The sequence below is a fragment of the Chionomys nivalis genome, chromosome 4 (genome assembly GCF_950005125.1).
Source record: "Chionomys nivalis chromosome 4, mChiNiv1.1, whole genome shotgun sequence".
NCBI lineage: Eukaryota > Metazoa > Chordata > Mammalia > Rodentia > Cricetidae > Chionomys > Chionomys nivalis.
Window position 1 is genome coordinate 115,973,176 of NC_080089.1, and position 13,291 is coordinate 115,986,466.

At 55.7% G+C, this 13,291-nt stretch overlaps 1 protein-coding gene across 1 annotated transcript; it reads right to left on the reverse strand.

The window, feature by feature from the left end:
• Positions 1-761: 761 nt before the first annotated feature.
• On the reverse strand, positions 762-12,925 carry Csrnp1 (cysteine and serine rich nuclear protein 1). Its single transcript, XM_057767461.1, has 5 exons — positions 12,813-12,925; positions 5,896-6,136; positions 4,255-4,514; positions 3,495-3,809; positions 762-2,843 (listed from the first exon to the last, which is right to left on the reverse strand). Exons 2-5 carry the CDS (start codon positions 6,095-6,097, stop codon positions 1,869-1,871), a joined length of 1,752 nt encoding a protein of 583 aa, XP_057623444.1. The 5' UTR covers positions 6,098-6,136; positions 12,813-12,925; the 3' UTR covers positions 762-1,868.
• Between the last annotated feature and the right edge of the window lie 366 nt (positions 12,926-13,291).

Sequence of the window (13,291 nt, forward strand, 5' to 3'; positions counted from 1 at the left end):
TGGGTATCAGTGTGCTCACAGGCTTTCGAGCTGCTGCCCGGGTAGAGTAGTCATTGCACAGGATTGGAGAAACCCAGCAATCTGCACAGTCCCTCACCAGGGAGTGAGCCGGGTAGCGCACAGTAGGGGGCTGGAGCATAGGCAGGGGTGCCTGAGGTCATTCCGTGGAGAACTCTGCAAGTCCCTTCAAGCTCCAGACTGGGATTCTCCAGAGCAAGGGGCAGCCTGGCCTGCACCACTGGCCTAAGGCCTATTCTGGCTGCCTTGGGACAGGTCTGACAGGTCTGGCTGGTAGAGACACTTCCGGAGCAAGCACAAGTCCCCAGGGACTACAGCTGCTGATCCCTGTCACCAGGCCAGGCCTCCCGTAGCCACATCTTACTGCCCTGCCCTTCCTGGACCAAGACAGTAGCTTCTGGGCCAGGGCCCAGACCAGTGTGTATGTATGCAAAGGAGGGTGCTCTTGCCCAGTCTAAGCAACAATTCTGTCGCCTTACAATTCCCCGCTGCGGCCCAGACAGCACTGCGGAGGAATGGGTTAAGGCAGAGGGAAAACTTCCATTTGCCAAGCCAACCTCTTAGCTGGCTTTCTGCTTCCAGGCTGACTGGCCCGCCTGGAAGAAAGCCCAATGCGCTGGCCCTGTGGCATCAGCTCGGCCAGCGGCTGTCCATGCTACCCTGCAATGTCCGGCCCCACTGCTCCCTGGGGGTGCACCATGCTCCCCACCCCACCACAGAGACCACACTTAAAAATAGAGCGTCTTTATTGGTACCTGTCAGCTCAGGTACAATGTGTTCCCACAAGCACACAGGCTGGCAAGGCCTCCTGGGCAAAGAGCAGGGCCTGAGCCTGTGTCTCTTGGCACACACACACATACAAAGAAATGAATAAATTATAGTTCTGACACTTAGAGACAATATAAAAATGCATACAAAATCCAACGTCAGCTAATGAAAGGCATAAAAGCCCTCAACAAGAGCCACCCCCTGCCAACTGGCCGAGGGGCACATGGTGGGCAAAGGGTGGAGTTCAGTGCCCAGAAAGCCCTGAGACAGTGATGGGGCACACTTTGGGGTACGCTTCATGCCCTAAGGCAGGCCCGTTGCCCCTCCTTGGGGCCTCTGGCTTCCCATCCTACAGGAACGGGCTCTATAACCCATGGCCTTGGGGGAAAAGGGAACCGGGCACAGGACAAGTAGTAGCCAGGCAGGGGCAAAAGAGGTTTTTGGTCAAGGCTGGTGCAGCGCACACCCTCAGCTCAGGAGCCAGGCAGCTGACGTGGGTAACAGGCTCAAACCCACGCAGTCCACACCAAGGCCCAGGCAGGTAGCGCACACTGAAGGGGTTCTGCCCCAACACTGCCCACCTGCCAGAGAGGCTCGACCACTGATGCCGCCCGCAGTCCCCAAATAAATTACAGGAATAAATTACATCTTCACAGTCCAGAAGATCTAGTTCCTAGGCTTCAGAGGAACCCATAAGCCTCTGCTCTCAGCCCTGTTGCTGTCTTGGGACAAGGAACCTATCACAGTGCAGAAAGACAGTTCCTGAGGCTCCAGGAGAGCCCCGCCCCTCTTCCTCCTTCTGGGACACACTGGGAGGTGGAAGACCTCTGTTTGAATACAAAGAGACCAGGCATTGAAAGAGGGACACCCCTCCCTGCCCCCTCTCTTTAGTACAGAATAAAAAAATAAAAAAATAAATAACTTCAGAGTGTTAATGTAAAAATAAGAGGGTGCATTCAGCACCCATGGCCAGGACCAGCCCACGGGAGACCGTTACATACATACAAAGACCTTGGGGAACCCCAAAATCACACAAAAAGCAGCAACAGGGCTCTGGAGGCAGGGAAATGGCACCTTGGTCCTTACACTGGCACAGGCTCCACCAAAGGTGCCAAAGCAGTGTCCTCAAACTGGCTCTCCAGAAGGGGTGCCAGGACATCGGTAACCGGCTCTGACAGGCCCATGAGTGACTCCAGGAAACAAGAGCTGGCATCCCTTGGAGGAGAGAAGCTGGGCAAGGGGTGGAGGGCCTCAAGGCTGTCCTGGCTGCCAGATACCCTGCGGGAAGTATAGTGAGGACCCAGACTATAGTCCGGCAGAGCCTGGAGCAGCTCAAAAGAGTCACAGGAGGATAAGCTGAGGTCCCAGGAGCCACTCTGCGCGGCCTCCACCCCAGGGGACCCGGAACCGCCAGGGAGACTACCTTCCCTCAACCCTTCAAGTCCACTGTTCAGGAAGCAGCTGGCGTCCAGGTTGGCATTCTCATCCAGGATGCCCGACGCAAGGCTAGAGTAAGACTGGCTGTGAGTACAGCTGGCCAGGCTGCTGGGGTCACCGGCACCAAAGATGTCGGCCAGATGGAAACAGCTGAGGTTATCCAAGTTACCCACACCCCTTTCCTCCTCCTCCTCTTCCTCCTCAACACCGAGGTCAGAGTCACTGAAATTCAGGATCTGCACCAGGCTGTCTTCATCCACGCCAGACCTGAAGCTGGGACCCGGCAGGCTGGGGCAGGCGAGGTGGTCCGGAGGCTCGCTGCCGCCGGAGGACGAGGATGCGGAAGAGTCGGTCACGTCACTGCTGCAGCTGTTTTCTCCCAACTCACCGCTCACGGGGGGCTTGGCCAACGGAAAGGGGGAAACCAGGGCTTGTTCAACGGGACTGTCCTGGACGGGAGACTCCAGGTCCCCCAGGCTCTCGGCACCCTGCTCCATCTGCAGGCGGGTGAGTGTATGGATGAAGTGTGTCTGAACTCTTGCCTGATTGAATTCCACACGGCCATTGGGGTTCTCACAGCCCTCACTGCAGCAGCCACAGGGGAAGGATGTGTGATCCATCTGCAGAGAAAGACAACGCACAAGTCAGGACTCAGTGGGTGCTTAAAGCCCGCCGGCTCAGCTCTCCACCCCACCAAATCCAGTAGGTTCTGCTTTTTTTTTTTTTTTTTTGGTTTTTCGAGACAAGGTTTCTCTGTGGTTTTGGAGCCTGTCCTGGACCTAGCTCTTGTAGACCAGGCTGGTCTCGAACTCACAGAGATCCGCCTGCCTCTGCCTCCCGAGTGCTGGGATTAAAGGCGTGCGCCAAGGTTCTGCTTTTTGTTTTGTTTTTTTGAGACAGGGTTTCTCTGTGTGGCCCTGGCTGTTCAGGAATTCACTCTGTAGACCAGGCTGGCCTTGAACTCTGAGATCCACCTCCCTGTGCCTCCCTAGTGCTGGGGTTGAAGACACGTGCCACCAAAGCCTGGCTTGAAACAGGGTCTCACTGTGTAGCCTTGGCTGGCCTAGAACTTAGTATGTATAGACCTGGCTGGCCTTGACTTTACAGAGACCCGCCTGCCTCTGCCGGGACTAAAAGTATGCGCCACCATATTTGGAGGATTTTTTTTTTTTTGATGGTTTTGTTTAGGTAGTGGGGGTAGGGATTTAACCCAGAGATCTTGAACATAGCAGGCATACCCCACCCCCATTCTCCCCAGTCCAGCTGCACACCTGGCATTTGATCCCGGCCAGGCTACAACTGCAAGTCTCGGGGTCACAGACTCCATCACAGCGACAGCCACAGTCCTCCCGCGACTGGCGCAGTGCCTGCAGCTCCCGCTTCTCTTCTCGGTCGATCCTTCGGACACCCGAAGCACGAAGTAGGGCCCGTCGCTGCCGAGGTGGATGGGGCTGCAGGAAATTCACTTCCTCCAAGCGGCCACCCGCTACAGCCGCTGCCAGGTCATCCTCCACAGAGGCGTCAGGGATGGCGTCCGCCGTGAGGGGCACGCCTGCCCCTGTCTCTGGAACTCCAGCCACGGAAAGCTACGCACACAGGAAGGATGCGAGAGATTTAACAGATGTGTCAACCATGTTGTCCTAGGTCAGACACAAAACCCCTTCTCTAACCAGACACACATACTAGCAATGTCAGCTCTGTCTCCAACCCTAGGAAGTCTAGAACAACTCAAGCATTATGCTTCAGGCCTGACTCTCGTCTGAAACTGCCTACTTTTCTTTTGACAGGGCCTTGGCCTCAAACTTGCTAGGTAGCTGAGGATGACCTTGAACTTCTTACTCCTCAGCTCCCACCTCCCAAGTTCTGCACCAGGATGCCTGGTTTATGCGGTGCTGCTAACGGATGCCAGGACCTCCTATACATTCGGCAAACATTCTATTTGCCCGAGTTATAGCCGCAGTCCTCTCTACCCTCTTTGTACACCTGCCCTGACACTGAGCATGTGCAGACCGACTCCATGGGTCTCCATACCTTCCACCTCAGCGTCTCCAGCTTCTCCTCCTTCAGCCGCTGTCGGAGCTTCTCACGCCGAGCGCGGACCTGCTCCTGTGTAAACTCAGCTAAGGAGAACAGGCGGCAGGCGCTGTGGCGAGGAGCCATGCCCAGGGTGCAGCCACCACGGCTGGGCACACTGGTGAATCCCTGGCACCGTGGGAAATAGTAGACAGTGATGCCATCGAAGGTCACGCGACCCGGATGTTCCCGCGGAGCCCGCTTCAGGATGGATGGGGCTGGAAGAGACGAGGAGACGGGCAGAAAGTAAGTTCTCCGTGCGGTATCATTTCTAGGAAGATGCTTACCCGCCATTCCCTCCACCCAGAGGCCTGGGTGATGTGGAGAAACTGAAGGCGGCACCCAAGTCAACATTGGCTTACTGTTGTACATCAGTCCAAAGGACCGCATAAGAAGATTAAGCACCCCGCCATCACTATCAACCAATTACAGTTTTCTGTAATTTTTGTGCATTTGCTAAGCGTTCTTTACATGTAATAAAGGCAATAATTCTGTGTTTAAATGTATCGAGGCACTGAAGAAATGGCTCAACAGTTAAGAGCACGGGCACCCACACGGTTGCTCATAACCAACACAACTCCAGTTCCAAGGGTTCTAACGCCCTCTTCTGGTCTCCTCAGGTATAGCATGCACATGGTATACACATGGTATTCACACACATAAATTAAAAAAAAAACACTTATTGATGTTTTCCTTGATAGTTTAAGTGTTCTTCAGAAGACTTAATCTTTCTGTTTCTAAGTTATTGATTACATATTTAGTTGGCTCTCCCATGTGGGTTCCAGGGGTTGAACTCAGGTCATCAGGCTTGGGGGCAAGCACCTTTACCTGCTAAGCCACCTCGCTAGTGCTATTTAAAAAGAAAAAAAAAAGCTTATTTACTTTTAATAAGTACATGTGAGTGTATGCCCTGCATGCAGGTGCCCCTGTTAGAAGGTGTCTGATCCCTAGTGCTAGAGGTACAGGTGATTGTGAGCCGTCTAATATGGTTGCTAAGGTCCTCTTGTGGCCTAGAACCTGATACATACACCAGGTTGGCCTTGGACTCAGAGATCCATGAGGCTTTGCCTCTCAGTGGTGGAATTAAAGGCATCCGCCATCACGTCTCACTTATAAACAAGCCTGCCCTGAGACTACACAGGAGACCTTGATTCTAGCCATGGCGGGGCACTTCTATAATCCCTGTACTATGGAGGCAAGTTGGAGGACAACTTGGGCTATACGGGATTCTGTCCTCAAGACTGGGGCGGGGGGAACTAATCAGGAAAAACCCTTCAGAAAAAAGCTAAAAAGCAGTAAAACAAGAAGGAAGTGGCTCAGCAGGCCATGTACACAGGAGATAGAAGATGCAGGACCAACTCCAGCTGGGTTCCTGGGAGGGCAGGTGTACTGGGAAACTAGAAAGGCAACAGAAGACAGCCCCTTAGGAAGGCCTCAGAGCCCCAGGACTCCCAAGGTCAAAGGGAAGTCAAGGCAGGCCCAGGTGTCTCTGGCTAGGAGAAAGTAGGAGAGGCACCCCAAGGCTGCAAAGGGCAATTTCACCTTTGGAGAAGGAAAGGGTATGTGTGTGGGGAGGGGCTCCCAGGACGGAAGACTCACGAGTGAAACTCTGGAGGCCACTGGAGTCCTGATCGGGCTGGAGTGCCTGACCACATGGTCCCTCCTCATCTGAGTTCCAGGCAGGGAAGACAGAAGAACCGGGGGAGGAGGAGAAAGAGAGACTGCCGGAGGAGGAGGAGGAGCTGGAGCTGAAGAAGTCGTCTTCCAGCTGGTCAAACTTCCTCTTCAGTAACCCAGCCATGGTGGTACGGAGGGGCTCTAGGAGTGGAGGACAGATGACCTGGAAAGAGAAGAGATCTCTGAGCAGCAGGCTCCCAGCCTAACCATGCTTCCCCATCCTGGCTCACCTCATGGTGTACCCCAAACTCCATCTGGGCCCTCCAGTCCTGCCAGAAGCTTCAGGCTCATGGTAGGCTCACCAGCAGGGTCTTCAGAACCAGAACCAGACAACATAGCACCTCTCCATCAAATGACTCTAATCCCAGAGACTTTGACCTCCCAAGACCCGGCCCTGATAGCAAGCCTTCTCGGGAAAACAGCCAGGTACCTTCCCACTGCCTCACACACACACACACACATGCTGGCGCACACACACCACCAGCAGCCAGGTACCTTCCCACTGCCTCCTACACACACACACACACACACACACACACACACACACACACACACACACCAGCAGAGCCAGAAGGCAGACAGACTGACAGATGGACTGACAGAACTCAGCCTGCCCTGGCTCATCCTCCCAGGAATCTTGGAGGCTGACTCACAGGCACTCGGGTCTGTGTGCCTTTGTGTGCTTGTGTGCAGGGCTTCTGCAGCGGCCATCTGCACAGCCTGCCTCTAAGGGCAGCGCTCCTCCACTGCAAAGGCCCGCCACCTTGCCCACTGACGGCCAGGCTGACTAGGCACTCTGGGAGTAGCCACTGGGTTTGACATTGGCTCCACTCCAGGCAGAAGGACTTCCCCAAGCCCCTCCCCTCCCCAGGATGGAGCTTCTTAGAGTTTCCCTCAGAAAGTCCCATGCCACAGGAGAAAAAGTCCCCTGCTCTAGGCTGGACTGCAGGCAGGATACTTTGATCTCACAATCCACCTATGTTTTGCCTTCTACTCTAACATGGTTAATTCTCCTTAAAACAAAACAAAACCTCTAATAGTGAGACTGACCCAGAAAGCTGCAATCCAAGCCTCCCTTACTTGTGGCTTTTCTGGACCTCTGGCAGGGTGCGGTCACTCACCAGTCAGGCTGGGGGGGAGGGGGTGAAAATGCCTTCCCTAACTCCCAGGGCTTGAACCAGTAACAGCCCCTCCCTCCAGGACTTGGGGACCAGAGAATGTGGGCTGAGGGAAGCTAATGCTGCGTGACTGACTGGCTAGAGTCCTGTGGAACTCACTCCTTCAGGGCTGAATGGCCACAGCTGGGACCCCTCCCCCAGCACCATCACAGGAAGTGAAAGGGGCAGGGAAGCTGTAAGGGTCTTCTCCACTGAGGTGTCTGTCATTCCTACGGTGTCATGCCCTATTCCAAGCCTTCCTGCAAGCCCCTGATCTGAGGGCACCAGCTGTCAGCCCACTCAATGGATAAAAGTACTCATGGAAGTGACAGCCTCCACGGCAGGCATGGGAGAACCAGGCCAAGACCCCACCCTGGACCTGGGGGAGAGAGGATGACAGGTGTTTCCGGGGCAGCTTCTCAGCCTTGGCTACCCCCCTTCCCAGAGTCAAACCGCAAACACAAACAGCTCGGTTGACCTGTAGGCTCTCCCAGGAGATGTTTGGGCATGAGCCAGGCACCCTGACCACAGACACACTCATACACACAAGCTGACAGGCAGCCCCTAAACATCCTGTCACGGCCACCATCACAGTCCAAAGCATGGGACACGACACACACACACACCATCCTTTTCTCTAATTCCAGGTGCTGTTCATAAGACAAAAGGTCCATCTCTGAGACACCAAGACCAAGGGCCCATTTCCCCTGGAAATACATAATTCCCAGGCCCCAAATTGAACCCTGTCTGTTCCCCATCCCCCATGCCATCTGTTCCTCTTCCTGTGTTCCCTGTCTTAGCAACAGCACTGCCACCCACCCAGTTGCTCAAGCCAGAAACCTGCAGCCACCCCTCCCCAGTCCTCCCCCAACCCTTCTTGCACCCATACCCAGGCAGTGCTCAGTCCTGGAGTTCACACAGAGCAGGCAGAGATTCTGGAGGTATCCTAGTGGCTAACCAGTGCCAGAATTCATTGGCTAAATTTGAACCCTGGCCTGGTTATTGGCTGGGCCATCCTGGGCAAATTCCTTAACATCACTGTCTCCAATGGTCTTGAGTCCCCAGAGACCAGGCAGGGCGGTGCACACCTGATATCCCAGCACTTGGGAGGTAGAGGCAGGAGAATTAAGAGTTCAAGATCAGCCTCAGCTATGAGATACAGTGTCTCAAAGCAAAGAAAACAAATTAGAACCTCTAGGACTGGGAGGTGTACAGGAATCAATACCCATCAAGTTCTCTCTCAGTGATTTGTGCTCATTGAGTGTGCAAAAAACAATCAGCTCTAGGACTCATGAGACTAAACACAGACGAGTGAGTGCACCAAGAAACACGGACCAATATTATCAGAAAGTAGAACCAGTCGGTGGGGACCCCAATTGTCTCTGCCCTCTCCACAGCCAGGCTAGAGAAGGCAGCAGGAGGAGTGTGTACTGCGGACAGTTGTGCAGGGGTCCTGGGAGAAGTATGGGAAGATTGATGTTCAAGGTAGTTTGTTTTAAAATTCCTCTAGCTGTACTTTTTATATTCCTATACTGTGTGTGTGTGTTTCTATGCAGGTCACTATCTATCAAAATTTGGGCTGATGGTATAGCTCCGTGGTGAGGTGCTTGCGCAAAGCCCTGAGCTAGCTTCTCAACACAAGTGTGCAGTTTACCACCTGTTCCATGTCTCTGCCCCCACCTGCTACCACCCATCCCTCTCTTGAGTCGCCCTAGACCCCACAACCAGGGTAGAATGAAGACGCTACCTTGCAGGCCCCATGCTGAGCAACACTACGTAGTTCCTCACACGACCCTGTCCCTGCCAACCTCCTTGGCTTCTGCACAGACTGGAACAGCCCAGCCTTACATCCTTCCAGAATCCACAGCTTGAATCTATAAAGTCCCAGGTGAGGCATGAGAACTGCCTGGAGTTTCAGGCCAAACTGATTTACAGAGTAAACCCCCTCCCCCAAAAAGGCATCTCCAAACAAACCTCAAAAGCTCCCCGCTTCTGCCTTTTCAGGGGTACTGCTATGGACAGAACACTTTCCAAGCCGGGCGGTGGTGGCGCACGCCTTTAATCCCAGCACTCGGGAGGCAGGCGGATCTCTGTGAGTTCGAGGCCAGCCTGGTCTACAAGAGCTAGTTCCAGGACAGACTCCAAAGCCACAGAGAAACCCTGTCTCAAAAAAGAAAAAAAAAAAAAAAAAAAAAAGAACACTTTCCAACAAAAATACTCCTCTACTGAAGATTAATCTCCAGTGTAACGGCCTTGGAAGCAGGAGCTTTGGGAAATAACAGTATCTTGAGTGAGAAAGGGTCTCCTGTAGCCCAAGATGGTCTCAATTCCTCATCTCCCTCCCAAATGCTGGGTTGACAGACATACCCTGTCACGGACCTGTACCTCTGAGGGCCAGGGACACGGCTCAGCTATCTGGCCCACATGAAACCCTAGGTTCAGTTCCTTAAAAAAAGAGAGTGGCTGAAGGGCAATTAGGAGCACTGGCTTCTCTTCCAGAAGTCCTGGATTCAATTCCCAGCACTCACATGGCGGCTCACAACCATCTGTAACTCCAGTTTCAGGGGATATGACACCCCTTCTTGCTTTCAAAGGCATCAGGCAGGCATGTACATGACACACAGACCTACATCAGGCAAAACATTCACACACAAAAATTAAATCATTTTTAAACAAAGAGATGGAGGACCTGTCCCTCTATTATAAGGAAACAGTAAGATAGTGCCCATCTACAGATCAGGAAGGGGCCTACGCCAGGTTGGGGCCTTGATTTTGGATGCCCCAACCGCCGGAAACAGAAAAATGTCTTTTGTAGGCGGTTCAGACTGGCTGAAATGGCTCAGAGATCCTGGATTTTCCTCAGCGCTCTCTCCTTATCTAACCACAGTGTAGTGGCCTCCCTAACCTCAGCCATAGTAAACCTGGCCCCAAACAAGCGGTCAGGACAGTCCTTTGCTCACGGGTCTCCGTGTGACTTTTTCCTGCTCCTGAAAGCTAATTTAAGGAGGGGACACATGCCCATCCCCCAGCCAGGGTCAGAGCTCAGTGTTCAAAGGTGGCTTTGAGGGCAAGGGAGGGAAGCTCACTGGGGCTGCAGGCAAGGGTGAGATGGCATCTCAGAGGCTCCCATTCCCCAAGAGTAAACAGACAGATGTCAGGGAGGGAGGTGCAGCCCAGACCAGGGCTCCACAGTCAAGTGTATCCAGATAAGAACTAAGGCCAAAGAGTTTTCACATCCAAAGCTGTGAACATCCCAGAAAGGTTAGGCTGTGCTCCAGGCTGGACCTCTGGCTGGGTCTGAGCAGAGGGAGGGCAGGAGGGAAGGATGCCACCTGGGATCCAGAGGCTGAGAAGTCAGAGACAGGAAGAGGCCAAGTCAGTAAAGGGAATGAAAGATAGCTGAAGAGCGCGAGAAAAGTGCCAGACGGTGAGTCAGGGCGTGGGGGAGGGGCTGCGGCAGCTACTCGGGAATCAAGATCCCGTTCCCAGGGTAAGCAGAGTCCTGTCCTAGGGACCTGGAGGAAGGAAAAGCCATTCCCAGGAGCTGGCGCAGACAGAGACACCACACTCCCTGAGAGCACCACAGACAGGCCCCGGAATCAAAGAGAACCAGGCTCCTTCCGGGATGGCAGCAGCCTGAGAATCTGGGGCCTCCCCCTTCCTGCCACCACACACAGGCACTGACAGCCCAGAGAACGGAATGTCACCCCAGGCTAGTGACCACAGCTATCTAGTACTCTGAATCCAGGGAAGGCTATTCCACCCCGACAACCAAGGGGCAGCTGTGGGAAGCCTCAGCCCACCGATGTGCCCCAGCCCCCAGCCAGGGCTGGTACTCGGGAGGGGGCACCTCGAACTACCTCGATCCCCCTTCCAGGAATCTGAAGAATGTGTCCTTTGACCTCAGAACCCCAGGTCCTGACTAGTCATGCTCCCACCCCTGACACCTTGGGTCACAGGACCCCAGACCCTCCTGGAGGACTTCCTGGGCTGCGGAGAGATCACCTCGGAGCCGTTTTGGACCTCGCAGAAACAAAGTGCAGGGCAGCTCAAGACACGGCAGACAGGAAGCACACTGACATGCCCCTCCCCCACCGGTGCCTCCGAAAGTGATCGGGGGGGGGGAGGGGACAGTTCTTTCGATTCAGCCTCGAGGGCCCTGCACTGGGTGAATGCCAAATGTTTGCAGGCTATATGAAATACTTGGTTCTTCTACCCAGGGAAAATTTTATCTGACAGTGCTTCCTCTGCCTTAAGCCCGTTTTTCACATTCATTCATTCATTCATTCAATCAAATTCTTGCTAAGTTTCCAAAAGACCGTCAAGCATTGTGGGCAGACACTTGGTGCACAAGGGAAGAAGACCTACAGCCAACATCTCTCAAGCTGAAGGTACAGGAAGGGTACAACTGGGGTCCCTGTTGCAGGTCCCTCTGAGGAAGGGACGTTGGCAGATTTCCAGAAGGGACACAGCACGGTCCAGGGACTGGAGCAAGGACAAGAAGCGCGCCTTCTGGTGGAGGTGCAGTTAAGAGGGCTTGTGTTAGCCCGAGGGCACAGGAAGCCACCCAAGGGTGTTAAGCATGGACCGACAATTCTAGATTTGCCTGGCTAAAAGGCGGCTCAGCACCTCTGAGGGAGAGGGTGTGACCGTACGACACACAGGGCAGGGCCAGGTGAACTGACAGGACAAGGGCCGAGGAGAAAAAGGGGTGGATTCGGTGACAGCGGGAGGGATGGGGGCGGGGTTGTCAAAGATTTGGGGGCAGGGAGTGCAGACTTACTCCCGGCAATGGGGCTGAGACTTCGGGCCGGAGGTGCTGGGTGGGCAGCCCGAGCACAGGGTCGGATCCTCTGCTGTCAGGAATGTGGGCTACGTCTGAGAGTGACTGTACCGGCAACCCGAGTGACTAAGTGTGTGGCTGTTGCTGTGGTGTGGGCATTTCTACAGTACGTGAAGAAGGCGAGAGGGCCCCCGGGGAGGGGAAACTGAGGAAGGGGAGGAAATGCTTGCAGAAGAGGGAATAGAAGTGCGTGGGAGAGAGCCTACGAGTGCCCGCGGGTAGCCGGTGGAGCTGCGCCCCGTGACTCACGGCAGTGGCCTCTGCGTGTGACGGTGACAGGTGAACGCACGACACAATCCTCCGCCCCCCTCCCTCCCTCCCGGAGTCCGTGACTCACCGAGCCTCACTCATTCCTCACTCATCCCTCCACGCCCTCCCTGACCCCCGCCTGCCAGGGGCGCCCGGCACACGCCGCAGCTCCAGCACTCTCGCCCCCCCCCCCAGGGAGCCCGAGGAGAAGACGACCAATGTCACCTGCCCCGGCCACGCGAGTAACTTCTGAAAAGTTCTCAGGCAACTAGGTCAAAAGGAAACTCAGCCGCCGGGCACGCGCGCCCCGTCCCTCTGCCACCTGCACCCGGCTTTGGGGCGCCTGGGCATCTTGGGGTAACAGCAGCGGGGCGGGGGAAGGGAAGGGAAGCCTGGGGCTCGCGCCCCCCCGCAGCTGTGGGCTCCCACCCGGGGTGCGCGATCTGCAGCCGGGCTAGGCGTCCGGATCCCGGCGGCCCCTCGGGAGGACCCAAGATAAGCAAAAGAGGTCGGAGTGACAGCGCCACTCGGGCTGGACGACCCCTGCCCCAGTTCCCTGCCGGTCGCATTTCAAGGTCCCCGGAGCTTACCTGCGCTGCCAACGCTCGCCAAGGACGCCGCGGCTACCCTCGTCCCCGTCGCAGGGTCGCAGCGCGCGCAGCGACCCGCAGTGCGCTCGGCCGAGCGCCGTCGGTGCAGCCGAGCCAGGTCTGCGCGTCCGGCCGCGGCGGCGGGAGAGACTGGCTGAGCCCCGGCCCCGCCCGCAGCTCCGCCCTCCTCGTCAGTGGAAAACTCCGGGGCTCACGGCGCTGACGCACGCCGGGCCTCCCGCCAGGCCGCCCCGCAGCCCGCAGCTCGCGCAGCCCGCTGCCCCGCCCCGGAGGCGCCGCCCCCTCCCCCGCCCGGAGCCTCCCCGCGGACTCTGACCCGGCCGCAGCGCCGCTGCTCTGCTCCTCCGATCGCCGCCGAGCCCCGTGCAGAGCCAGGTCCTAGAGATGCCCGCCCACCTCTCGACAGTCCCGAGCTGCAGACTGGGTAGACTGAGGCTGCGAGCGAGCGGAGGGAGCTC

Coding starts and splice junctions, on each gene's coding strand:
- Csrnp1 (XM_057767461.1), bottom strand. CDS start 6,097: ATGGCTGGGTTACTGAAGAGGAAGTTTGACCAGCTGGAAGACGACTTC. Junction 4,515..5,895: donor TGGCCTCCAGAGTTTCACTC/GTGAGTCTTCCG, acceptor CGTCTCTTCCAG/CCCCATCCATCCTGAAGCGG. Junction 2,844..3,494: donor TGGCCGGGATCAAATGCCAG/GTGTGCAGCTGG, acceptor CTTTCTCTGCAG/ATGGATCACACATCCTTCCC.